This window comes from Bubalus kerabau, chromosome 19 (assembly GCF_029407905.1).
Source record: "Bubalus kerabau isolate K-KA32 ecotype Philippines breed swamp buffalo chromosome 19, PCC_UOA_SB_1v2, whole genome shotgun sequence".
Taxonomy (NCBI): Eukaryota; Metazoa; Chordata; class Mammalia; order Artiodactyla; family Bovidae; genus Bubalus; species Bubalus kerabau.
Window position 1 is genome coordinate 33,661,836 of NC_073642.1, and position 26,871 is coordinate 33,688,706.

General features: G+C 59.8%; 2 protein-coding genes across 10 annotated transcripts in view; one reads left to right on the forward strand and one right to left on the reverse strand.

Annotated features, from left to right (window-relative positions):
• CSPG4 (chondroitin sulfate proteoglycan 4) overlaps positions 1-20,867 on the forward strand; it is a 34,829-nt gene extending 13,962 nt beyond the window's left edge. The window contains exons 2-10 of the mRNA XM_055556767.1: positions 5,163-5,326; positions 7,031-10,558; positions 11,714-12,196; positions 12,518-12,694; positions 14,298-14,496; positions 14,576-14,710; positions 14,810-14,976; positions 18,573-18,756; positions 19,033-20,867. Coding sequence (XP_055412742.1) covers positions 5,163-5,326; positions 7,031-10,558; positions 11,714-12,196; positions 12,518-12,694; positions 14,298-14,496; positions 14,576-14,710; positions 14,810-14,976; positions 18,573-18,756; positions 19,033-20,867 — 6,872 coding nt within the window. The remainder of the gene's footprint in view (positions 1-5,162; positions 5,327-7,030; positions 10,559-11,713; positions 12,197-12,517; positions 12,695-14,297; positions 14,497-14,575; positions 14,711-14,809; positions 14,977-18,572; positions 18,757-19,032) is intronic.
• Positions 15,732-26,871, reverse strand: part of SNX33 (sorting nexin 33) — a 31,350-nt gene continuing 20,210 nt past the window's right edge. Inside the window, exons 2-4 of one of the 9 annotated variants that reach the window (XR_008705715.1) lie at positions 18,890-24,259; positions 18,323-18,409; positions 15,732-17,417 (exon numbers count right to left, since the gene is read on the reverse strand). The gene's annotated coding sequence lies outside the window, so the exon portion shown is untranslated. Of the gene's footprint in view, positions 17,418-18,322; positions 18,410-18,889; positions 25,530-26,871 lie in introns of those variants that run through there. The other 8 variants (XR_008705714.1, XR_008705712.1, XR_008705710.1 and 5 more) reach the window with 8 other exon arrangements.

Below are 26,871 nucleotides of genomic sequence, written 5' to 3' on the forward strand. Positions count from 1 at the left end.
GGTGGCGGGAACATCAGCCTCGCTGCCAATCCTGGGGGCGGAAACTCTGGTTCTGAATCAGAGGGAACTTTCCACCCAACCCGGGCCTCCCCAGAGGTTCCCTGGCTTGGGAACAGTGCTAGTAAAGAAAAAATGAGCCCCTTGGAGGCGCGAGAGGAGGGGATCAGGCATGAGGTCCAGAGAGCCTGGGTGACGGGGCAGAGCACCCGGCCCATCCCTGCTCGCACACAGGGCCGCATTCAGCCCACAGGTGGGCCGCACACACACCCCAACGAGGGGAGACAGAGAGCCCTTCAGCCCTGCCTTGGCGCTCTCTGCAGCCCCTCAGACTCCCTCAGAGGGATTCTCCCAGCCTCACCGCTGCCTACCCAGGATCTGGTTAGAAACAGGATCTGTCACCCCTGGGGCCAAACCCCGAGAACTCCTGGAGGAGAAGCCCAGCTTCACCCCAGAGCAGGACCCCTCCTCCCCCAGCTGGCTGGGGTCTCCCTGCCTCCTCACCCTCCCCACTCCTGTCCCACATCCTGCCTGCTCTCTCTTGGTTTTTCTTCCTCCATCTCCCACCTCAGGCCTCCGTCTGGATTCCGAATTCAGTCTTTGCAGAGGAGAGGGGGGTCTTTATTTTTTAAGCTCACTTTTAATACCTTCCTCAGGCTTTCTGTGTCTCTCAACTTAGTTCCCCTTTTCCATTCCCATTGCTAGGTTGTTATATTGGTGAATGAATGATGAGTGAATGAATGTATGGGTTCCCACTTTTCTCCCCGCCCACCTCTCACCTCCTGCTCCATCTCAGTGTCACTAGCTGAACGTCCCCTACATCCACTGGTCCAGGTCTCCCACCACCCACCCTTGACTGCAGGGCCAGGCATTCCCCACTGGCCATCCTGCCCAGCAGCTCTGGGCTCCCGAACTTTCTCCCTTATAAAGTCAGGCGGCAGCAGACACCCAGGAATGCTGCTGCTGCCCATGACGCATGCGGCTGCGGGGCTGCCTGGCTGCCCCCAGGCGACCAGGAATGTGATGGAAACGGGGCACAAAGAAATTGATTGCCCAGGGTGGGTGGGGTGGGGGTGCCCAGGCAGGCAGGGCTCTGATAGGCGGCAAGGCCCGGAGCTACAGGCTTTCTGCTTCTGTCAAATTGCTTCTCCTCTGAAGCCTCAGTTGTCTGTCTGATAAGTGGAAGCCAAGTGCCCTCCTCCAGGCAAGGGCCACAGAGAGCCTTGATATTGTGCGCCCATCACCAAGGGATGGGGGTCCCAGGGCTGGGTGGGGGAGGGGGGCAGGTCTGGCTCTCTGGACTGTCCTAGGGCAAGGGTGGTGCCCCGAGTTACAGCCGGGATGGGAAGGGGAAGAAGGGGCTGAAGACCAAGAGAAGGAGAGAAGTAGATGAGCAGAGGCAGAGAAAGGGAGTTGTGGGACAGAGACAGGGAGAGACAAACTTGGCCAGCCCCAGGGGTTCCTAGGAGCTGGGTCTGCAGCAGCCCCAGAACTGGAAAGGCACCTTTGCTTGAGCCCCTGGCCCTGGCCTGGGGGGTGATTGGGGAGCCTGAGAGAGACTGAGAGGCCAAAATCCTGCTGCCAGGCGGAGGGTTGAACGCCACGATGCAAGTAAGCCTCATGTTTGGGGTCCCCCAGGGACAGGGACCCGGTCCTCACTCATAAACATCCTAGGAGTGGCCCAGGGAGCCAGGAGATGCCAGCATGAGCCATGCTCTGCCAGGGGGTGGCTTGTTGGGGGACCTTGATCTAGGCTTCATCTCTGTGTGTAAGGAAGGGGTGCGGCGGGGATGGAGACAGACTCCTTCTGTGCCCCCAGCCCTCGTCTCAGGAAGAGGGATGGAGGCGCCCGCCCTGGACCCAGACAGCAGCGCCCTGTTCATGGGCAGGAAGGGCGGGAAGCTGCGGGATTCTCCACCTTCGGCAAACCTCTCGGGCGGATGGGTGCTGGGCGGGAGGGGTGGCAGCCCTCCAGGAATACACTGCCCCTTTCATGGAGCCCAGAGCAGCCAAGTCACGGCAGGCGGGCACCGAGGGGCAGGACAGGCCTGGGCACAATCATTGCTCTGTCCTGGCAGCTCCCGGCCCACACGCGCACACATGCACAAACACACCGCCTTACGCAAACCCAAAACACACTCCCAGCAGCCACCCACACACTTGCACACACAGGCGAGTACACAGCTACGCAGCCCAGGACACCCGCCTGTGTGCCTTCTTCCAGGCAGAGAAACTCATACCTGGGGCACTCGTCCTGCCCCTCCTGCTTGTCCCTCAGGCCCTCTAGGCATCCTGATCCCCCCATGCCAAAAGCTTGGAGCTGCCCAAGCAGCCCATACCAATGACCTTCTGCACACTCACCTTTGAGAGCAGACCTCAGGCCAGAAAGGGACTTCCAGGACTAATCCCTACAGACGGGAGGGGGAGAGAGTGGGAAGGGGTGCCCATTTTACAGAATGGTGACACTGAGGCCTGAATTGGGCCCCTTCTGGCCCAGAGGAGAGCCCACATAGCTGCTGCAGGCCTAAACTGGTGTTTTGATAAATCACGGGTCTTCTTGACCCAGGAGCGTCAAGGCCAGGCCTCCAGGCTGTAATGAGGCCTCCTCTCTCCCCCGCACTGCCCTGACATCCCTATCAGGCTGCCGAGCCTGGTGTGGCCCCTGCTGCTTTCCTCTCTACTCCTCTGTCTTCAGCATTTCCAGAACCTGTACATCCCCGCCAGCCTCTTGGCCTTGCTTCCCTCTGAGATTGCCCATTTCCCTCCCTCTCTGCTCCTCTACATAACCCTCACCTCCCCCAGGAAGCCCTCCAGGATTGATTCCTAGCTCATGCCGTCTTTATCCTGCCTGCCTTCTCCATTTGAAGGCGCTCTCCAACTGTTCGCCTGGCCCACTGCCCAGGACAGGGACTCTTGATTCTTACCACTGCCACCCATCAGAAACAGTTAGAGAGGCAGCAGAAGAAGACCAGGAGATGGGGGGAATGGCACTGTCAGAGTTTCCAAAACCTCAGCCAGCAAGGCCTCAGAGGCCTCTGCTGGGGTGAGGGGGCTTCCCGGCCTGTGCGCTCCCAGCTGCACAAGGCAGCCTGTGTGAGCCCTTCCCGCGTGGCCCCACAGGAAACAGCAGGGCCCAGCCCCTCAATGGGCCCATTCAGACCCCAGCTCTCTCTGGAAAGCACCTCTGCTTCCTGTCGCCCTCCCACTCTGGCCTGGAGAACCAGACCAAACAGGCTGCTACTCCCCCGTGCCAGGAGGGCGCTGCGGGCGGGTGGTTCAATGGTTAGAGCCAGCCAGCTGCTTCAGTTCCTGCCTGGTCCCCAGCTGGACCACGCCCTGGCAGGTTGACATCCACCTTTAGTGAAAGGGAGTGTGGGTGAGGGCCTGTGCTCACTTGCACACAGTTGGGAAGCAAAGAGGCCCCCAGCCAGTGCATGTTAAGCAGGTGAGGGTTTAACAGCAGGCTCTCCGGGAGAGAGGGAGCCCTGATCAGTGTGTTTTGCCTCTTTCCGTGGTATAAATAAGCTCAATGGGCAGCATCACCTGGCTTACAAAATTCCTGAAAATGTAACAGTCATCTCTTGCCAGCCATTCTGAGCTTTGCCGTGGTGGTGGCTCCATCCTACGGGGGGCCACCTGCCTCCGCTCCTTGCGCTGTGGCTGCCCCCAGCTTAGTGTGCTGCAATTTGTTCCTCAGAGTCCGTGACCTTGCAGATAAAACACCCCTGTAGGTGCCTGCCAGCTGCCAGTTCCCTGGTCTGTCCCTCGCGGACACCGAGATGTGCTGGGCCCACCGGGCTGTGTCCACCTAGATGGCTTGGCACTTTTGCTTTGATTTCTTTAGCTTTCTAGAGAAGGCTCTGGTGTGGCCAGCAAGTGCTGGCAAAAGGGGATAAGTAGAAGGGATTTCAGCTCAGCCTGAAGGGGAGAGCTTCATCTTTCTTGGGCATCCCTCCATCTCTACAGGCCGTGTTGACTGCCCTTAGGGCACACAAGTCTGGGACGCCTCCAGGGGCTGATGCAGCTTCCTCAGGTGTATGTGAGCTGGCTCAGACCCTCCGGGGAACAGATCCTCCCTAACGATGCCAACAGCCTTGACTGACTCACAGAGGATTTAAGAGAAGCTCAAGGAAGATGAACCATCTTTTTAACCCCCTCCTGTCTCCCCTTACCCCCCCGCAGCCCTGGACATCAAGGGGGCAGAGTCAGTATTATATTTGGCACTAGTCTCCATGAAAGGAATGGACCAGAAATTGTGGCAGCAGGCTAGAGGCCAAGGGAAGCTCATTTGGAGAAATTTCCTGGAGGGGGTGACAACTTAAAAAGAGGAGGTGTCCCAGTGTAGGGTCTACACAGTGACCCTGGGAAACCCCAAATATGACCTCCTATCTTGGGAGGCCCATCAGACCGTCAGCCCCTCCCAGGCCTTGCCTTCAGTCTGAGACCCAGGCTTGGAGAACTCAGCTGAACCCTGGCTTCCGGGCCACGGTGGAAATAATGGGGCCGGATCTGACAGCTCACCAGGGACCATTAATAGCTAAGCAGCAGGAAGCAATACAGGGTGATGGAGGAAGCTTTGGCCCCTTTTGGGTCTGGCATCGCACGTGGTCTCCATCTGGGCTCAGAGCCTTTGCTCTTCGGTGGACTCATCACCACCAGGGCTCAGCCGTGGCCAGCCAGTCCAGGAGCTAAACCAGATGGGCACCTCGGAGAAGGAATCTGAGCAGGGATCAGTTTGGGTAGCAATGGTTCTCCTAGAGCTTCACTTCTGGGGGTTGTGGCCTTCGGGCCACTTGATTAAGCCAGTGATGGTTTCCCTTTGAGCCAGGAAGGAGCCAGACCCAGGATGGGGATTCCTCTAGAGCCCAGGGGAAGAGAGCTGGAGCTGGCAGAAGCCTCTGGCCCCAGAAACCCCCGAGGAGGAGACCTCGATGCTTGGGATTGCTGGGTCTGACCTCCTTCAGAGCCAGGGTCCAGGCTGTTCATGAGGCAAGGCCGTGCCTTCTGGCGCCGGGACCAGCTGAGGCCACAGGGGGCACTGTGGAGAACCAAGGGGGAGCCCCCGCCTGAAGCGTACTCCAAATGGCCCAGCCGTCCACCCTGAGGCTCCTTTCCTCCTCCAGGTACAGGGCCGCACTTCACCACAGCTCTCTCTTGTCACACAGCCTCCTTCTTCGGAGAGAACCACTTGGAGGTCCCTGTGGCCACGGCTCTGACCGACATAGACCTACAGCTGGAGTTTTCCACGGCACAGCCCGAGGCCCTGCTTCTCCTGGCGGCAGGCCCGGCTGACTACCTACTCCTGCAGCTCTACTCCGGACGCCTGCAGGTCAGTGACGTCGCCCTGCTGGACTCCTTCTCTAGCTTCCAGTGCACACCCCCACCCACCAGCTGTGACCTTGAGCATGTCGCTTTCACCTTGAGGACTCAAGGGCCCTCCCCGCACCGACCCGCTCTGAGATGGACAGAAGTGTGAGCCCCTCAGGAACCCGCTCTGCCCGTTTGCTCTCCAGCCACGCTTCTCACCACGACCCCTCGCCGGTCCTTGGTGTTCTGAGCACCCCGACCACTCTCCATTCTCTGCCATCCCGTGGTCTCTTGCTCTTACCAAGCCTTTGCTCACTACTCTGCCTGATGCAAGCTTCATTCATTCCCTGCACCTGCCTCACTCCAGCCTCCCCTTGAAGTCTCAGCATGGGCACCCCTTCCTCACCTGGGCGGATTCCCCTCTCCTGGGTCCCAGCACCCTTGTGCGTTCCTCTGGCAAAGCCCTGGCCACCCTCTATCACCACTATGACAGTATACCACTGTCTGTCGATGATGGAACAACTAGGAATGCTACTTCTATTGTTCAATCACTAAGTCATGTCCAACTTTTTTGTGAGCCCATAGACTGTAGCCTGCCAGGCTCCTCTGTCCATGGGATTCTCCAGGCAAGAATACTGGAACAGGTAGCCATTTCCTTCTCCAGGGGATCTTCCTGACCCAGGGATTGAACCCATGTTTCCTGCACTGGCAGGAGGGTTCTTTACCACGGAGCTACTAGGGAAGCCCCACAGCTTCCTTAATTTTATTTAATTGTTCAAGTTACCACAAGTTTTATTTGCAAAGAGTCTTCTGGCTGTCTCTGGAGGCTTTCCCCTGACCATGAAGAGTTTGAGGACGTGAAGTCTTAGTCCATCTTTGGGAGAGCCATTTGTTTCCACACTCCAGTGGGGAGAGGACTCTGGTCCCCTCTGTCCATCTGATGCTGCCATTGCTTCTCACTGCCACAAGGTGTCACTGTTGAACATGGCCTGGTACAACCTGGCACTGATGTTCTTTCTTTCTGCCAGGTATATTGATGCCACACTCCTAGAAAGGGGCTCCATACATGGACTCCCAAGGCCATAAGTTCATAGTGCTCTGCTCTTTCAGTTTCCATACTCTGCCACCACCCATTCTACCATCTGGCTGTGGGAGCCCTGCACCAGAGCCAGTTCTGTGTCAGTGCCCTAGAGACAGAACCTTCTCTCCCCAAGGACCACCCCTCTTGGACAGGTCAAAACACCGAGCATCTGGTTGGGTGCCCCCTCCCTGAACAATGAGCCTAGCTGCCTCAGTGACTCCAAGGTGTTTTGCTCTACTTGGGGGACACAGCAAGGGTTTCTCAGGTGCCCATTATTCCAGGGGAGGAATACTCTGTATTCCAAGGTGGTTTTTCTGGCACCTCTCACCTAAGGAAAGAGGGGAGACATACAAGAATTTAGGCTGAATCTCTAGGAAAGCATCTTGCTGTGTGACAGGTCTGCGTGGGCAGGGACCACATCTGATTCACATCAGGGTCCCCTGCGCACATCCAGGCCTGGTTCAGAAATCACTTTGAGGAGGGTTTGGGGGATGAGTAAAGAGCTGGCAGGAAAGAGGGGAGTGGCATGAGAAGCACTTGTCCTAGGCCCTCTGCTCCGGGGACCCCAAGTGTGGGGAGCCAGTTACGCTTTTACCGCAGAAGTACTGGTTGCAATCTGCTTCCTTTCCCACCGTGTCTCCTCAGGTCCGACTTCTCCTGGGCCAGGAAGAGGTGAGGCTGCAGACCCCAGCAGAGACGCTGCTGAGCGACTCTGTCCCCCACATCGTGGAGCTGACCGTGTCAGACAGCTGGGCCTTGCTGTCAGTCGACGGGCTCCTGAATGCCTCAGCCCCAGTCCAGGGCGCTCCCCTGGAGGTCCCCTATGGGCTCTTCCTGGGGGGCACGGGGAGCCTTGACCTGCCCTACCTGACGAGAGCCAGCCGACCCCTGCGAGGTTGCCTCCACACGGCCACCCTCAATGGCCGCAGCCTCCTCCGGCCACTGACGGCGGATGTGCCTGAGGGCTGTGCCGAGGAGTTCTCTGCTGGTGACGATGTGGCCGTGGGCTTCTCTGGGCCCTACTCGCTGGCCGCCTTCCCTGCCTGGGGCACTCGGGACGAAGGCACCCTGGAGTTTACACTCACCACACGGAGCCAGAAGGCGCCCCTGGCCTTCCAGGCTGGGGGCCGGCAGGGGGACTTCATCTATGTCGATATATTTGAGGGCCACCTGCGAGCCGTGGTAGAGAAGGGTCAGGGCACCGTACTGCTCCACAACAGCATGCCTGTGGCTGATGGGCAGCCCCACGAGGTCAGCGTCCACGTGGATGCTCACCGGCTGGAAATCTCCGTGGACCAGTACCCCACACGGACTTCCAACCGTGGGGTCCTCAGCTACCTGGAGCCACGAGGCAATCTCCTCCTCGGGGGGCTGGATGCCGAGGCCTCTCGCCACCTCCAGGAGCACCGCCTGGGCCTGGCTGTCAACGTCTCCCTCCTGGGCTGCATGGAGGATCTCAGCGTCAACGGTCAGAGGCAGGGGCTCCGGGAAGCCTTGCTAACCCGCAACATGGCAGCCGGCTGCAGGCTGGAGGAAGACGAGTACGAGGAGGACGCCTACGGCCCGTATGAAGCTTTCTCCACCCTGGCACCCGAGGTGTGGTCGGCCATGGAGCTGCCCGTGCCCTGCGTGCCAGAACCGGGGCTGCCCCCGGTCTTTGCCAATTTCACCCAGCTGCTGACCGTCAGCCCGCTGGTGGTGGCTGAGGGCGGCACAGCCTGGCTGGAGTGGCGGCACGTGCAGCCCACACTGGACCTGAATGAGGCCGAGCTTCGCAAGTCCCAGGTGCTGTTCAGCGTGAGCCGCGGGGCCCGCCACGGTGAGCTGGAGCTGGACATTCCGGGCGCCCAGGCACGGAAGATGTTCACCCTTCTGGACGTGGTGAACCGCAAGGCCCGCTTTGCCCACGATGGCTCCGAGGACCCCTCCGACCAGCTGGTGCTCGAGGTGTCAGTGACAGCTCGGGGGGCCGTGCCTTCCTGCCTTCGCAGGGGCCAAACATACATCCTGCCCATTCAGGTGAACCCTGTCAATGACCCACCTCGCGTCATCTTCCCACACGGCAGCCTCATGGTGATCCTGGAACACACTCAGAAGCCCCTGGGGCCAGAGGTCTTCCAGGCCTACGACCCAGACTCCGTTTGCGAGGGCCTCACCTTCCAGCTCCTCGGTGCCCCCGCCGGCCTACCCGTGGAGCGCCGAGACCAGCCCGGGGAGCCAGCAACCGAGTTTTCCTGCCGGGAGCTGGAGGCAGGCAGCCTAGTCTACGTCCATCGTGGCGGGCCCGCCCCAGACCTGACATTCCGGGTCAGCGATGGGCTGCAAGCCAGCCCCCCAGTCACGCTGAAGGTGGTGGCCGTCAGGCCGGCCATTCAAGTCCTCCACAACACGGGGCTGCGCCTGGCCCAGGGCTCCGCTGCACCCATCTTGCCCGCCAACCTGTCGGTGGAGACCAATGCCGTGGGGCAGGATGTGAGCGTGCTGTTTCGAGTCACCGGGGCCCTGCGGTTGGGGGAGCTGCAGAAGCAGGGGGCAGGCGGGGCAGAGGGCACCGAGTGGCGATCTACACGGGCCTTCCACCAGCGGGACGTGGAGCAGGGCCGCATAAGGTACCTGAGCACCGACCCGCAGCACCACGCCGAGGACACAGTGGAGAGCGTGACCCTGGAGGTGCAGGTGGGCCAGGAGGCCTTGAGCAATCTGACCTTCCCAGTGATGATCCAGAGAGCCACCGTGAGGCTGCTGCGGCTGGAGCCACTGCACACCCAGAACACCCAGCAGGAGGCCCTCACCACAGCCCACCTGGAGGCCACCCTGGAGGAGGCAGGCCCAAACCCCACCACTTTCCACTATGAGGTGGTTCAGGCTCCCAGGAAGGGCAATCTTCAGCTTCAGAGCATGCGGCTGTCAGACGGCCAGAGCTTCACCCAGGATGACCTGCAGGCTGGCCGGGTGACTTACGGGGCCACAGCTCGTGCCTCAGAGGCAGTCGAGGATGCCTTCCGTTTCCGCGTCACAGCCCCGCCGCACTTCTCCCCGCTGTACACCTTCTCCATCCACATTGGCGGTGATCCGGACGCCCCTGTCCTCACCAATGTCCTCCTCTCGGTGCCCGAGGGCGGGAAGGGCGTCCTCTCTGCTGACCACCTCTTTGTCAAGAGTCTCAACAGCGCCAGCTATCTCTACGAGGTCATGGAGCGACCCCGCCACGGCAGGTTGGTGTGGCGAGACGCACAGGACGAGGCCACCATGGTGACATCCTTCACCAATGAGGACCTGCTGCACGGCCGGCTGGTCTACCAGCATGACAACTCCGAGACCATGGAAGATGACATCCCCTTTGTGGCTACCCGCCAGGGCGAGGGCAGCAGTGACATGGCCTGGGAGGAGGTACGGGGTGTCTTCCGCGTGGCCATCCAGCCCGTGAATGACCACGCTCCTGTGCAGACCATCAGCCGCATCTTCCACGTGGCTCGTGGCGGGCAGCGGCTGCTGACCACGGACGATGTGGCCTTCAGCGATGCCGACTCCGGCTTTGCAGATGCTCAGCTGGTGCTGACCCGCAAGGACCTCCTCTTCGGCAGTATCGTAGCTGTGGACGAGCCCTCTCGGCCCATATACCGCTTCACCCAGGAGGATCTCAGGAACCGGCGGGTCTTGTTTGTACACTCAGGGGCCGACCGCGGCTGGATCCAGCTGCAGGTGTCCGACGGGCAGCACCAGACCACAGCGCTGCTCGAAGTGCAGGCCTCGGAACCCTACCTCCGTGTGGCCAGTGGCTCTGGCCTGGTGGTCCCTCAAGGAGGCCAGGGCACCATTGACACAGACGTGCTCCCCCTGGACACCAATCTAGATATCCGCAGTGGTGATGAGGTCCACTACCAGGTCACAGCCGGTCCACGCTGGGGGCAGCTGCTCCGGGCTGGCCAGCCAGTCACCAGCTTCACCCAGCAGGACCTGCTGGAGAGGGCCATTCTCTACAATCACAACGGCAGCCTCAGTCCCCGTGATACCCTGGCCTTTTCTGTGGAGGCAGGGCCTGTGCACACAGAAGCCACCCTGCAAGTGACCATTGCCGTCGAGGGGCCAGTGGCCCCCCTGCACCTCGTCCAGCACAAGAAGATCTACGTCTTCCAGGGAGAGGCAGCTGAGATCAGAAGGGATCTGCTGGAGGTAAAGGGCCGGGGGCCTGAGCAGAGGTCTGGGCCGAGTAAACGGGGCCCCTAACCCGAGCAATCATGGCAGGCATGCTTGCTTGGATGGCTTGGGATGTAACTGGTGGCTTCTGGGCCAGATGTGTGCATGTGCCTTGGGTGTGTACCTGTACCTCTGTATGTTGTGTGCCTGAGGGTTTCTGGGCCGTGTTTTGTATGCACGGCTGCCTGTGGGTTGCATATTCCTCCACATGTCACATGCACACGTGTACACGCTGTGCTCGACATGCAGATTCCTGGGCTCTACCCAGACCACAGACTCTGATTTGGAGCCTGAGAATCTGCACTCTAATAGGAGTAGGCTGTCTGAAGGGTTTTGACGGGTGCAGACTTTGAGGATTACAGGCCTTAGAGACAGGTTAGGCTCCCCCCACACCCATCCTGCCAGCCAGCTCCTGTGTCCTCTGTTCTTTTCCTGTGCCTCAGACCAGGCCTTGAGGGCCACTGACCACCCAGGAACCTCACTGAGCAACCACAGGCCATCCGGTAGGTCCATTGCCATGCTGTGTGATCTCACACCAGGTGCTTGCCCTCTCTGGGCTTTATTCTCCTACTGAGAATAAGCTGCCAGCTTCTGAGCCTCTTGTGGTTGTTGAGGCTGTCGAGACTTTGGGGCAGATGGTGACTAAACATATCTGATGGCTGGAAGGAAGTCTTTGCCCAGGAGAAAGCAGCTTTGAAGAGCTAGGCTTTGAAGAGTCTGGGGTTTAACAGCAGGGAGCAGGGGGACAGTCTTCCAGGCAGGGGGACAGAATACAACATGTGAGCTTGGGGTGGTGTGTAGCCTGTTATGACTGGGTCATCAGATGAGGGAGCACCTTCCCTCCAGGCTCTGGACTGGACTCGGGTCTGCAAGCTCCAAAGAGCCCCGTAGCATAGGAATCGAGGACGCGCAGAAGGATGGGGCGCCCTCTGGTGGCAATAGCATGTCATGGATAGTCAGTGTGTATATCCGTGTGTGACATACGTGTCTGGGTGCACACATTGGCGTGTGATAAGACTGTATGTCCGTGTCACTGAACCTGAGGCCATGTGGTTGTGTACATCTCGGAGAGAGTGTGTGTGTGTCTCAGAGGCCTCAACAGGCTCCCCCTGTGACCCCTCTGATAACCAGGCAGCCCAGGAGGCAGTGCCACCAGCGGATATTGTGTTCTCAGTGAAGACCCCGCCGAGCGCCGGCTACCTGGTGATGCTGTCGCCTGGCGCCGTGGCAGCTGAGCCGCCCAGCCTGGACCCCGTGAACCGTTTCTCCCAGGAGGCAGTGGATGCGGGCAGGGTCCTGTACCTGCACTCCCGCCCTGAGGTCTGGAGCGACACCTTCTCCCTGGATGTGTCCTCAGGCCTGGGTGCTCCCCTCGAGGGCGTCCGCGTGGAGCTGGAGGTGCTGCCCGCCGCCATCCCCCTGGAGGCACAGAACTTCAGTGTCCCTGAGGGCGGGGCCCGCACCCTGGTCCCGCCTCTGCTCCGCATCGCGGGGTCCTACTTCCCCAGGCTGCCGGCCCTCCACCTGCAGGTGCTGGAGCCGCCCCGGCATGGGGCCCTGCAGAGAGAAGAGGGACCTCAAGACGGGAGCCTCAGCGCCTTCGCCTGGAGAGAGGTACGGTCAGGGAGGCCCAGGGTACAGCCCAGCTCTGGGGGCCAAGTCTGAGGGTATGCAAGGAGAGGAGGCAGGAGCCCACATTTACAGAGCACCTCATCTCACCCTCCTTCACCGGCAGAGAGAAATGAGTGTCCCCATTTCCATCATTCTTTCACTCTGGGAGAAATGACAGTCCCCTTCACTGCCCGCAGAAGCAGAGGCTCTGAAGGAGTCAGTCTCCCGTGCCCAAAGGCAGGGCATGAAGGGTGCTGGGCCTGAGACCCACCAGGGGACTCAGGCCTGCTGGGGCCTGACCTCCGGCCCGGGGCCTGCCCACAGGTGGAACAGCAGCTGATCCGCTACGTGCATGATGGGAGTGAGACACTGGAAGACAGTTTTGTCCTGGTGGCCAACGCCTCAGAGATGGACCGCCAGAGCCACCCCGTGGTCCTCACCATCACCATCCTGCCTGTCAATGACCAGCCCCCCATCCTCACCACAAACACAGGCCTGCAGGTGAGAGCATTCTAGGACCGCCTCCCACTGTCCCCATCCCCACCAGAGCGGCCCAGCACCGAGCTCCCCTTCTCTGAGCCTCAGTTTCCTCCTCTATAAAATGGGGATCCTGCCCCATGCCACTCTAGGTTATTGGGAGGAGAGAAGAGCTACTGCACCGAAAATAGAACACAGGTGTGAGGCTTTGTAATTGGTCACTTACAAGTGCAGTAGACAGCCTTGTGAATGGACATGCTTAGTCCCATTGCTCCCTGGACTCACCCTCGTCAGGAAGCTTTTGCTCTGGCTCAGCACCAGGACTCCTGAAGAAAACTGTTTCAAACCCTTAGGGGTGGACTCCAACTGCTCCCCACTTCCACCCCCAGCAAGTGCAGGCCACAGCTGGACCCCCCAATCCCCTGACTCTTACACTACTGCAGGATAGTGGGGTCCCCATCCAGCAGAGGTGAAGGCTGAGGCCCAGACAGGTGACAGGACTTCTCCAGGGTCACAGTGGAAGTCACCGATGGAAAAGAAAGAGTGTGGCTTGACCAGGGCCACACAGCAGGATAGCGAACAGGCAGGGCACTGAATGCTGACCTCTAGGGTATAACCTCTGGCTCAGCAGCAGCTATGGAAGATTTCAGAAGAGGGCCGATTTGGGCTGTCTGTGACATGAGAATCTTTGGTGTATAGGATGTACCTGTGGGGAACAGCCCGGTGCCAGGGAGGCCTGCAGAGGGTAGGTTTCAGGCAGAGGGCTGCCGGGAGACCACAGTCAGATGGTGCTGTGTGCCATTTCGCCACCAGGTGGTGCTGTCCACTGTGTTTGTACCAGGAGCCCTGTGCTAAGGCCTGGTCTATACATTACGCCCTCCTTCCAGAGCTCTGGCTGAGGTCAGCCTTGGGTTGGGAGAGGAAATCCCAGAGTGCTTGGTTTTCTAGGGACCCCCTCCCCAATACTGCTCATAAGTTGCTGACCCAACAGGACCCTCCGAATAGGATCCTGTCCTGCTAACAGGAGAGAGGCTTGTGGGGTCTCCCCTTCACTCTGAGCATGGGGAGGGGCTGCCTGCACCCAGGAAGCCTTCACCCACCGGGCTGGGGGCTCGTGATTGCACTGGGAGCACCTGGGCCCCCATCAAGTGCTGCAAGGCAGTGGTCTGCCGCCAGCCTCTCCAGCTCACCAAGCCTCCCACCCCATCCTTCACCTGGAAGGGGAGCCCATTTCTAAGTATCCTGATCCGATTCCCATCCTGTGCCCCTGCCCAGATTCGCCATGGAGGGTCTGAAGGGAGACCCCTGCCCTGCCAGTGAACCACAGAAATGGCGCTGTGGGTCAGGGTGGGGAGACTCTCTGAGGGGTGAAAGCTGGTGGCTTCCTGGAGTAGGGGTACATGAGCTGGCCCTGAGGGACAAGCTGGACTAGGGCAGATGGAGAGCAGGGAGCCTGGGCGTGGGAACCTTGGGCCAATAGGGGAAAGTGAATGGGGTGGAGGGCCCCTTTGTGTGGGGGAGCCCCGGATGGCAGTGCGGTTGGAGCCCTGATGATGCCCCCAGGCCAGGGAGGAATGAAGTGGGTAGGCTTGGTGGGATCAGATCCCTCACAGGCCTGTATCCCTAGATGTGGGAGGGGGCCACGGTGCCCATCCCAGCGGAGGCCCTTAGGAGCACAGACAGCGACTCCGGACCCGAGGACCTGGTCTACACCCTGGAGCAGCCCAGCAACGGACGGGTGGTGCTGAGTATGGCGCCGGGCACCGAGACCCACAGCTTCACCCAGGCCCAGCTCGACGGCGGGCTCGTGCTCTTCTCACACAGAGGTGGGCGCCGAGAGGTGGGGGTGCCCCGAGGCTGGGTGCCGGCGCGGGCCAGCGAGGCTCAACTCCCCTCCTGTCCCAGGAGCCCTGGACGGAGGCTTCCGCTTCAGCCTGTCTGACGGCGAGCACAGCTCCGCGGGACACTTCTTCCGGGTGACGGCCCAGAAGCAGCTGCTCCTCTCCCTGGAGGGCAGCCGGACACTGACCGTCTGCCCAGGTGGGTGAGCCACGCCAGGGCCCTTCTGCCTCCCCAGCGGCCGTGGGTCTGGCCCTGCCTCCTGGTCAGAGGCTGACAGTCCCCCTTGGCCTCTCGCAGGGTCCATCCAGCCGCTCAGCAGCCAGAGCCTGAGAGCCAGTTCCAGTGCGGGAACTGACCCCCACCACCTGCTCTACCGGGTGTTGCGGGGCCCCCAGCTTGGCCGGCTCTTCCACACCCAGCGGGGCAGCACTGGGGAGGCCCTGGAGAACTTCACTCAGGCAGAGGTAAGGGCCGCTCTCTTCAGCCACTCGAGGCTTAGACTCCATCCAGTCTAAGGCCCACTGTCCCCCTGGACACACTTGTGGACACAGGTACCAGCTCCAGCCTCCCTGGGCCCGCCATGGTCCAGGCCCTGCATGCACCACCTTCCAGAAGCCGCCAGGCAGGGGGATGGCGGAGGGATGGGGCTTAGTGTTCCAGGGGAAGGAAGAAGGATGCAGGAGACCAGGGCTCTAGGGGCCCGGTTCTCCTGGGATCAGGTTCTCAGACTTGGCTTCCAGAAGGAACTGCACTCGGACCCTAGGGGACTAGGGCAAAGGTATACTGCATAGAATACACCAGACACCCCAGTGGCTGGTGGGGGACAGTGTTTGGTTTGGGGTGGGTAGAGTTTGGGATGAAGGCAGTTGGTGGGCTTGTGGGCAGAGATGTGAGCCCGGGGCTCAGGTGAAAAGCCAGAAAGAAGCAGGGTGGGTCCTGAAAGCAGATGAGTGGACACAAGCAGCTGAGTAAGTCGAGCTGGGGATGAAGCTGCCATCCATGCTTCAGGGCAGCTTCAGGACACAGCTGCCCCCGAGCAGAGGCCACCAGTGAAAGCTAGAACTCTCAGCCATGGGAAGAGGCAGACCACCGGGCTGCTTCTGTTGGGGTCCCAGAGCGCTCTGTGCTACCTGGGCCAGTGGGGCCAGCAGCCATCATTTAAATTAAGGTCCCTGTAAGTGCAGGAGGTGCCCAGCATTCCAGGGCAGCCTTGGCTCGCCCTGAAGGCTCTCCCTGTGGCGGTGGAGGGGGGAGGGGAGGCGGAGTGTCTTACAAATGAGGGCAGGAAGGAACTTTAATGAGGGTGGAAAGAGGTTCTCAGGTCTCTCACATCACCATCCCCCAGGCTGGGGTTCTCTGTGCTCCCAGCATCTGCTATGGCCCCCCTTCCAACCTCTCCCCACAATTAAATATTCAGCAGGCCAGCTGTGCACCCTGAATCCCTGGGATGCCCAGGGAGAGGGGTGGAGCAGGAGGAGGACTTCAGGCCCCTCCCCCACCCTGTGGACTAGATTGAATGGCCACCAGGGGGCCAGGCTGGCAGCGCCACCCAGGGAAGCTGGAGGAGGCTTTGAGGCAGACACACCCTCCCCTTGGTGAAAGGGGCAGGGCAGAACTGGGTGGAATCTGACAGTACTCTTAGCTGGGGGCAGTGGAGAGGAGACAGGGACCAGGTGTCTCCATTCTACAGATAAGGAAACTGAGGCTTACAGAGGTCAAGGGACTTAAGGGACTTTATTCAGATCCCATGGCTAGGGAGAAGCCATCCCAGGGCTATGCCTTCGGATTGCTAGTCCAAGATTCTTTCAGCAAAGGATGCTGCTGGTTCCCAGAGGTCAGGGACCCCTCTCCACCTCACCTGTGATTTGCCTCATCCCCAACAGGACAGCCCCCCCACCCACAAGTACCTCATGTACCCAGACCTCCAGCTTCCCACCACCCAGCTCCCGAGGGCCTCTGCTTCCTTCCTGCTCATCGGTCAGCCCCGGGCCAGAGGTCACAGCTGGCAGTCCTTGTGGACCACAGCTGGCCCACAGATGTGTTTTATTTGGCTTGTGCATGCAATTAATAGTTTTAAATTAGTGGACAAGATAGAACCTTTGGGGTATTTCACCCACACACAACCTGATTTCCAGTTTCTTAAAAAGCTTGTGTTCCCCTCTCCCAGACAGCCTCTGAAGAGCACCTCCAGCTTTGCTCCCCCTCCTGACCAGGCAGGGGGCCCCACTTCACCACAACCCCGGTGCAACAGTGAGAAGGAAGCCTCGAACCTCCCACACACTGTGACCCCAGTCGGCTTCCTTCGCACTATTGCACAAGTCCTGTTTTTCCACGAGAAGGAAAATAGTTCCCTGTGTCTCCTAAAAGGGGAAAACAAAAGATAAGCCAAGAGGACACATTGGGATTAGAAGGGGAGGGAGTGGATTTCTTGATGGAAGTGGAGACTATTCCTTGGTGTTTAACACACAGCTGGCCCTAGAGAACAGCGGGCGTGGCTGGAGTGGAGAGGGAGGAAGTGAGGTCGCAGGTAACGGGTCACACAGGGTCTTTGAAGGCAAAGGGTAGTGAGCCCTTGCACTATCTGAGCAAGACTGACAGAACCCAACTTAGATTTTTAAAGGCTCACCCTGACTTCTGTGTTAGAACCCACCTGCAAATGCAGGAGACCTAAGAGACCCAGGTTCAATCCCTGGGTCAGAAAGATCCCCTGGAGGAGGGCCTGGCAACCCACTCCAGTATCCTTGCCTGGAGAATCCCCATGGACAGAGGAGCCTGGCGGGCTAGGGTCATAGGGTTGCAAAGAGTTGGACACGACTGAAGTGACTTAGCACGCATGCGTGGCGGGCAGAGAGAGAGCCAGTACCCAGTTAGGCGGCTCCAGCAATGATCCAGGCCAGAGATGACACTGTAAGAGAGGAAGCGAGGAATCAGGGGGGACTCATGGTCTGGGGACCCGAGCCACAGGACGAACAGAGCCATGCCCTCCGCAGTGGGAAGGCTGGGAGAGGGAGAGCAGGTCAGGGGTTGTCTCGGATATGCTGAGTTTGAGATGTCCTTCAGACATCCCAGTGGAGCTGCCCAGGAAGCAGGTAGCTATGAGCCTGGAGTTCAGGAGAGCAAAGCCTGGGGTTGGAGAGACAAATAAAGGGGTCGTCTCATGGCTGGCATCTGAGGACGTGAGACCCAGTGAGAGCGCGTGGGTAGTGCCTGTAGGCAGAGTGTCAAGGCCAAACCACAGACATGGGGTGGGGGGGAAGCGGGCGAGGAAGGGGCGGGACCAGTAGGAGAGTCTGTGAAGAAGCAACTAGTGAAGCTGGAGGTCAACCAAGGGAGCAGAACCGCTTGGAAGCCATCGGGTGGGTTGGAGGAAGGGACGCTCACTTGTGTCCAGTGCTGCTGAGAACTGGCCTCTGGATTCAGTGACATGGAGGCCATGGTCCCCTTGGCAACAGCAGGAACCAAAGTCTGGGGGGAGCGTGCTCAAGACTGCATAGGGGAGAGTATAGACTATTCCTTCTAGCTTTTTGCTGCAAAGAGCCTAAAAGGTGGAAAAACATATGTTGGTGTAAAAAGTAAAGTCAGGAGAAGTTTCTTCTTTAAGATGGGTGGATAGCATAGTTACCTAATGATGGGACTGATCCGTTTGGGGGGACACTGACGCCGTGGGAAAAAGATGGGCATTGGTAGAAGCCGCGGCTTCAGTAGGGAAGAGGGACAGGGATTTCATACAAAAGAGGACCGAGCTGCTGTGGAGAGAAGCACAGATAGAGTACTGCTTTCCCAGGGGCTCAGAGAGATGAGGTGACTCACCCAAGGTGGCAGAGCTGGGATTTGACAGAGGCATCCGGATCCAGAGCCTAGCTCTTCACTGTCGTCTGACTGTTTTATGGCGACCCCCTGAGTTGATGGAGACATAGACGGAGGCACATTGGGGAGAGCCGCGAGGGTGGCTGGGCTCTGGGTGTCTGCCAGGGAGACCCCAGCGCCCGGTGCTGGTGCCAGCCTCGGAGGGGGTCCCAGGCCCTGCAGGATCTCATCCAACCAGTGGGTGTCCCTGCAGGTATATGCTGGGAACATTCTGTATGAGCACGAGATGCCTTCCGAGCCCTTCTGGGAGGCTCATGACGCCCTGGAGCTCCAGCTGTCCTCACCCCCTGCCCCCGACATGGTCGCCACCCTTGCCGTGACCGTGACTTTCGAGGCTGCCTGTCCCCAGCGCCCCAGCCGCCTCTGGAGGAACAAAGGTGAACAGCATGATGGGCTGGCAAATTTGGGGGTGGGGGGCCCAAGGCCAAAAGTCAGCAGCTCATGTCAGCTCTGAGGGCCTGGTACATTATAGGGAGGATGGGCAGGTGGGGTCAGCAGGGGGATACATACCGGTCCTCATGGGACCCGGAGCCCCAGGCTGGGGTGCCTGGTCTGAGCAGGGAGGGACAACCCGGCCTTGAAGACTCTGGTGTGAATGTCCATGGCTCTCCCTTCGGTGGACGGGACTTTCACAGCCTGTGTCCCGTCCCCAGGTCTCTGGGTCTCCGAAGGCCAGAGGGCTGAGATCACCACCGCAGCCCTCGACGCCGCCAACCTCCTGGCCAGCATCCCATCGCCCCGGCGCCTGGAGCACGACGTGCTTTTCCAGATCACGCAGTTCCCCACGCGGGGCCAGCTGTTGGTGTCCGAGGAGCCCCTCCACGCCGGGCGGCCCCACTTCCTGCAGTCTGAGCTGGCCGCAGGGCAGCTGGTGTATGCCCACGGAGGCGGGGGCACCCAGCAGGATGGCTTCCGTTTCCGCGCCCACCTCCAGGGGCCAGCGGGGGCCTCCGTGGCGGGACCGCAGACCTCAGAGGCCTTCGCCATCACAGTGCGCGATGTGAATGAGCGGCCGCCGCAGCCTCAGGCCTCCATCCCGCTCCGGCTCACCCGGGGCTCCCGTAGCCCTGTCTCCCGGGCCCAGCTGAGCGTGGTGGACCCAGACTCCGCTCCCGGAGAGATTGAGTATGAGGTGCAGCGGGCCCCCCACAACGGCTTCCTGAGCCTGGCGGGGGCCAGCCCGGGGCCGGTGACCCGGTTCACGCAGGCTGACGTGGATGCAGGACGCCTGGCATTCGTGGCCAACGGGAGCAGTGTGGTGGGCGTGTTCCAGCTGAGCGTGTCCGACGGGGCCAGCCCGCCCCTGCTCATGTCCCTGGCGGTGGACGTCCTTCCCTCAGCCATTGAGGTGCAGCTGCGGGCACCCCTGGAGGTGCCCCAAGCTTTAGGGCGCTCCTCCCTGAGCCGGCAGCAGCTCCGAGTGGTTTCCGATCGGGAGGAGCCGGACGCAGCCTACCGCCTCACCCAGGGGCCCTGTTACGGGCATCTGTTGGTGGGCGGGCAGCCTGCCACAGCCTTCAGCCAGCTCCAGGTAGACCAGGGAGACGTGGTCTTTGCCTTCACCAACTTCTCCTCCTCTCAGGATCAGTTCAGCATCCTGGCACTGGCCAGGGGTGCCAACGCATCTGCCACGGTGAACGTCACCGTGAGGGCTCTGCTGCATGTGTGGGCAGGTGGGCCGTGGCCCCAGGGTGCCACCCTGCGCCTGGACCCCACTGTCTTAGATGCGGGAGAGCTGGCCAACCGCACGGGCAGTGTGCCGCGTTTCCGGCTCTTGGCAGGACCCCGGCACGGCCGCGTGGTACGAGTGCCCCGGGCCAGGACAGAGCCACGGGGCGGCCAGCTTGTGGAGCAGTTCACCCAGCAGGACCTTGAGGATGGACGGCTGGGGCTGGAGGTGGGAAGGCCAGAGGGTAGCTCTCCCGGCCCCACGGGTGACAGTCTCACTCTGGAGCTGTGGGCAAGGGGTGTCCCTCCCGCTGTGGCCTCGCTGGACTTTGCCACGGAGCCTTTCAACGCAGCCCGGACCTACAGAGTGGCCCTGCTCAGTCTGCCTGAGGCTGCTTGGACCGAAGCCAGGGAGCCAGAGAGCAGCACCCCCACGGGCGGGCCAAGCCCAGTGACCCCCAGCCCCGTGCCCCCTGTGGCCAGCGGGGGCTTCCTGGGCTTCCTGGAGGCCAACATGTTCAGCATCATCATCCCCATCTGCCTAGTCCTCCTGCTCCTGGCGCTCATCGTGCCTCTGCTCTTCTACCTCCGCAAACGCAACAAGACAGGCAAGCACAACGTCCAGGTGCTGACCACCAAGCCCCGAAACGGCCTGGCCAGTGACGCCGAGACCTTCCGCAAGGTGGATCCAGGCCAGGCCATCCCACTGATGGCCGTGCCTGGCCAGGGGCCCCCACCGGGGGGCCAGCCTGACCCCGAGCTGCTGCAGTTCTGCCGGACAGCCAACCCTGCCCTCAAGAACGGCCAGTACTGGGTGTGAGGCCTGGCCTGGGCCCAGATGCCGATTGGGCCAGGGACAGGCTTGCTCGGGCCCCTGCCCTATTGCTCCCATGCCCTGGTGCTGTCTGAGTCTCCCCAGGGCCAGAGAGTCCTGGGGACACCAGGGTATGGAGGGTGCTGGGAGGAAGGCCCAGGGATCAAGGACCAAGTGGGGTCAAGAGCTGGAACTTCTCCAGCTCACTTCTGGCCAAGAGAACTGCAAGGGGCCGAGAACAGAGGTAGGCTCGGAGTCAGTCCCCTGCCTTGGAGCTAGTGTGGGTGATCAAAACTAGAGCCACCTCCTAGATGAGCAGGACTCTGAGTCCTGGGTCTGTGACCTTGGGTAAGTCACACTTGACCCAGGCTGCTAAGAGGGCAAGGAGCAGAGAGGGATGGTGGGGACAGATGGGGATTCCTGGATTTTCCACTCTGTGCCAGGCCTCCCCTCATCTCTGCCCCAGGATGGGGAGGAAAACTTCTTCCCCTGGTTTTTCAGGGAGATGCTATTCCCTGGAGCAGAGGGCAGGAAAAGAGGGTCCCCCCTACTCTCTCAAAAGCATAAGCAGTGGAATCATATATCCAGGGTGCCAGGTGGGTGGGTTGCTCTGGGATGGTTTTATTTAAGGGGGATTGCAAGGAAGCTATTTAACATGGTGCTGAGCCAGCCCAGACTGATGGAGCCCCTGGGGTAAGGGATGGAGAAAGGTCTGAGGCCAGCTCACTCCCAAGGCCACACCTTGATGGGCTGATGGCTAGGCAAAAGTGGGTCTGTGGCCCCAGAGAGGGCTGGGCTGGGGAGCATACAGGCTCTCAAGCTCTGGAGTGCTGCAATGCCTGTGCCCATTGAGGACTGTTGTGGGTGGGGGGTACTTGGGGGCACTGGGCTCTGTGAGGCCTGGATAAAAGGTGCTTCAGAGGTTCTGGACAGTTGTGTGTTGTTTGTCTGACTGTGCACTGGGCCCCCATCCACACTAGGCTGCACTTCCCCAGGCCAGTCACCAGGATAGATGGGGCCTGAATTTCCACCTCCTGGAGCCTTTCAGATCTCCTCTGCCTCCACCTGTGTGGGCAGGTGGGCCAGTCTTTGTGGGATGGGGCTTTGGTTCGGTAGAGATAAGCTAGGCCCTCTCCAAGGAGCTTGAAGAAAAGAAAAACAAAACCAAGAAACATTCAGAGCCCCAGCTATAGATGTCTTAGCCTGAGTTTGGGGCTCCACAGCCTTGTTTCTCTGTCCATCTCTCAAGAGGTTGGAACAGCAAAGATGGGGAGAGAGGGGGACTTGGGGATCCCAAGGCTGGGGCACGGGGCCAGGGGCAGAGGGGGACTTGGGGATCCCAAGGCTGGGGCACGGGGCCAGGGGCAGAGGGGGACTTGGGGATCCCAAGGCTGGGGCACGGGGCCAGGGGCAGAGGGGGACTTGGGGATCCCAAGGCTGGGGCACGGGGAGAGGGATAGAGGAGGACCACCACAGGTGCTTCTGCTCGGTTCCCTGGAGATTTTCCCATGGAAGGTTTCTGCTGGTCTCTGCCCTTCCAACAGGGTTTCCCTAGTGGCTCAAAGGTAAAGAACCCCTCTGTCAATGGAGGAGACACGGGTTCAATCCCTGGGTGGGAAGATCCCCTGGAGAAGGAAATGGCACCCCACTCCAGTATATTGAAATGGAAAATGGCACCCCACTCCTAGGCAGTCCCATCGACAGAGGAGCCTGGCAGGCTACAGTCCATGGGGTCACAAAGAGTCGGACACAACTGAGGGACTAAATGACAAACCCTTCCAACGAGAGGACCAAGAGTGCTTCTTTTCAAAGGCAGAGCAAGCAGCAAGTGTTCCAACAAGTCGTCTGTCCCTGTAGTCAGAGATAGATCTGAGACAAAGCATCCTCAGACGGTCTTTCACGAGTTGCCGAGGAGCCACCACTCTCTGGTCCTTTCCGTTCAGAGGGTCTCCCAGGGTCGTGGGCAATGGAGACAGATTCGAGGTCCCAGAGAAGAGCCCAGGCCCTGGGAGCAGGTTGAAGTCCTCAGGAGAAAAGCAGCAGGAAAGTGGTCTGAGCTCTGGGGGGATGTGGGAGGGCGGGGGAGGGGCAGGATGAAGGGAGGGGCGTCTGGGATCTGAGCACAGCTGCACTGGGGGTGGAGGGCCCCAGCCAGCCTCTGGCAGCTCAGCAGCATCACCTCTCTGCCGTTCTCCACATCTGTAGCATCTGAACCAGAAATTAGGACAAGAGGGGAGATTCCCTCCCCTCCATGCTGCTGTCCCTGGACCACCCCTCCCCACGATGCCCTTCACATCTCAGCATCCACCCTCCTAGGGCTTCCCCTACTCTCAGAAGTTTTGGGAAGGAAACCTGGAATCCTGGTAGGTCACTGCAGGAAGGGCCCCCAGAGGACCCGGGGGGACTAAGAGGGCAAGAGGCTTGTCTAGAGTCTTGCACAGCAGGCAGCCATGCGTGCGTGTTAAGTCACTTCATTCTGACTCTTCACGACCTTATGGACTGTAGCCCACCAGGCTCCTCTGTCCATGGGGATTCTTCAGGCAAGAATTCTGGAGTGGGTTGCCATTTCCTACTCCAGGGGATCTTTACACCCAGAGTTCGAACCTGTGTCTCATGTCTCCTGCATTGGGTAGACCAGAACCCTGAGCACAGCCAGCTCCTCTTGCCACATTGAAAGCCTCCCCTTCATGGAAGGTAGCCAGGACCTATAAGTAGCAGCTCTGCAGAGATCCCTCTGTACCCGGAGCTCAAAGTCCTGGCTCCAGCTTCCTTTTCAAGCCTGGCCTCTCCAATCCACCCCACGCCAGCCTCACCCAGGGGCCCTGCCAAGGGCGTCTCCATGCCACGCCCCACTCTTTGGTCTGCCTCTCTCTGGAGTTCAAGGCTGCATCCTCGGGGCCCTGATATCTGGGGCCAGCCTCCACCCAGAGCAGCCAGTTTCCCTGGGAGCGTAAGCTGAGATGAAGGTGACGGACCCGCCAGGCAGGATCTGGCTCGGCTCAGGTTCCCCCAAGAGGCCTGACGACACCCTCTCTGTTCACGTGGCCCAGCCTGCCCTGCCCCCAGCAAGCTGGCACAGGCCGATACTGCTCTTGCTCCTTCAAGCCTGGGCTGGACAGTGGGCTTGCACCCAGGCATTGTGCCAGCGGCTCCGCCAGGACCTGGGAGAGGGTCTTTGACTGGCATACCATCCTCAGAGTCCATTCTAAATGTGGGGCCTCAGTTTATTAGGTAAATCCCTTGCAGATTTCAGATAAGCACCCCAACTTAAGGAGGTTGCTACCCACTTTACAAAATAACTCACCATTCCTTCATTTAAGTAGCTGAGTCCTCCCAGGCACTGAGAACAGTAGCCAGCCTGCGTACAAGCACTCAGGAATGTCCGGGAGCCTCTGACCCTGTTAGACACACACACACAAACACACACACACACACAATGTGGGCTTGTGCTCAGAGCTGTGCACTTTCAGACTTTCAAAAACACAACCCAGAGATACATACTTGCCTATGTACCCCCTACACACACACACAAACACACACTTACAGGTACACAAACTCCAGAGTTGAGTGCCCCTTGCCTATAGTCCTCCCACAGTCCCAGAAGCTGGCCATGTGGGACCCGGGACATGCGGCCCATCACCAGGTCCGAACTCACTTCCGCACAGTGGGGAAGTGACCCCACTGTGGGAAAGATGGTGGAAAGGGGTGTGGGGAGCAGGGTAGGGCTTGCCAGAAGGGCCCAGGTCACCAGCTTGGAAGAAGCCTTGCCCACCACCCTCAGTGGTTTAGTCTCTTAGATGCTAAAAAAAGGGGGGGCTTCCTTTGAGCCCCTCTCCTCATTCTAGGAGCTGGCCCTTTAAGTCGAGTTGCTGGGGCGGCTGTAGAACCCACAGAGCTGGAACCATTGTCCTCCAATAGGAAGCAAGAGAAATGGTCCTCCTTCCCCACAACCAATCTCTCCTGACCAATGGGAACTGCCAAGGGTGTTAGTATCTTCCTCTGGGCCCTGAAGATTCCAGATCTTAAAGGGCTGGAGGTACCTGGGCAGCAACGCCTCCCCCCAACTTCTCAGGTTGGGTCTGCTGTTCCTGGCTGGCACATGTGAGGGAGCCCTGGCAAGTGAGTGGAACCAAGATGGGGGAACCAGACATGCTGGACTCCTCTCTCTGCAGCCCCCGTCCCATCCTAGGTCCTCTCATAGTTAATGTCATCCCTGGGTAATCACCGCTGGGATTAGTCAGACATTGGCAAGGGCATTTGGTGCCAAAAATCCTGTGGGAGATGCAAACAGAAATATACCCAGCCCTTCCTGAAGAGCCCCAGACATGCTAGTGAGTAACTACCACACCACGTGTGCCCTAACCTGGTGGCGTGAGCTGGCTGGTGCGGGAAAGCCCGGAGCGGGAGGGCCTCCGGCTCTGGCTGCTTTGTTTCTCCTTACAGAGCACCGGGTCTTTCCATGGCAGAAGCAGGCACGCAGTGCTAATGCCAAGCATGCTCAGCCCACCTCCTGCTCACATGTCCACGCTCAGTGCAATGAGGTACAGTATTTAACTGACGGCTGAGTCGTCATAAAAGGTGCCAGCTCCTCTGAGAGGCCCCTGTGGCCACCAGGATAACTGGTGGGTTGTACTGTGTTCTTTCACACTTCAGATGTCCTGGGAGTCCCTAAAGACAGAAGCAGCCCTTGCTTAAATCAACCAGTGGCCCAGAAGTGACTTTTCTACCTTAAGAGAGCTCCCCTGGCCCCCAATCTAGGAACTACCAGCTCAGGTAGCCCTTAGCCTGGAGCTAAACCTGAGGCTTCCTTCTGAAGCTTTGTGAGGTCATGAAGGGCTCAGGTATCAGTCCTGAAGTCCAAATTAGCTAGGTTGTCTAAGTCCTTGAAGCAGGGGAGGGTGAGGCCGGCAGGGAGGTCAGATCCAGTGAAGAGAGTAGGCAAGGAGTTGCACACTCCCACCCTTACCTCCCAGCGACAGACAGGTGCCTGGACAGTGCAGCAGCTCTGCGCACCAAGCCGGCTGCAATCTAGCCTGTCCTTCCCTCCCTGGCCCCTCCCCACCTGCAGAGGGAGGGACAAAGAAGGGAGGTGTCCAGCTAGGGTTACTGGTCAGCGCATCGGGTCTCCTCCAGGGCAGGGCACAGCAGTCAGGAGAAGAGGGAAGAAGCCGCTGGCCCGGCTACCTCCCAGCCTGATCAGGAAGAGGTGCTGGGCCTCCCCAGAACTCTCCATCCTGTAGAGGGTGGGGAGCAGGAGGGGCTGGATGGAGGCTTCCAGGCTAACTCTTCTGCCCCCCAAAATAAACGCTGACTCTGACCTCCAGTCTGTGTGCTGCCCTGCTGCTGGGACTGTCTTTGAAGCACCCAGGTCCCCTCCCCTCCCAGGTCTCAGAGGCCCCCAGCCTGGGAGAAGATCCCAGCCTTGCAGCCTCTCCCTGCAGAAGGTTCAACGCTGTGTGCTCCCTCGGGGCAGGGTCATGCCAGCCCAATGCTAGGCATGCAGAGATGGTCAAGAAACATCTATTGCCAGAATACAGCCCCTCCCCACAGACCCAGAGGTCTCGCACACCAGTCCCACCCAGACCTCCTTTCCCAGCTCCCCTCATCCCCCAGGAGAGCTGATGAGGCTCCCCGCTGCTGCTCCTCCGGCTCCCGCCTCCCCTCTCGAGCCCAGGCAGATCTCAGGTTTCTAAGGGGCAGGTTTGACTCTCTCCCTCCCAGACTCTTCTCTGTCCCTCCATACCCGAACCATGGCTCCCTCCCACCCAGACACCTGGGGTCTATCTGCTCAGAATCTCATGGGCAGAACACTTTGACCAAGTTAAATGTGGAAGCCCACCAGAGAGAGTCAAAATGAATTACACAGGGCAGGAGGGGGGAGACAAACTAGAACCCCTACCACTCAGGATCCCCTGCTACTCCAACCCCTTGACAGAACCTTCCTGGCCCAGCTGGTCTAACCACTGCTGGACTGCCTGCATTCATCTTGGGGGCTCAGAGTCCCAACCTT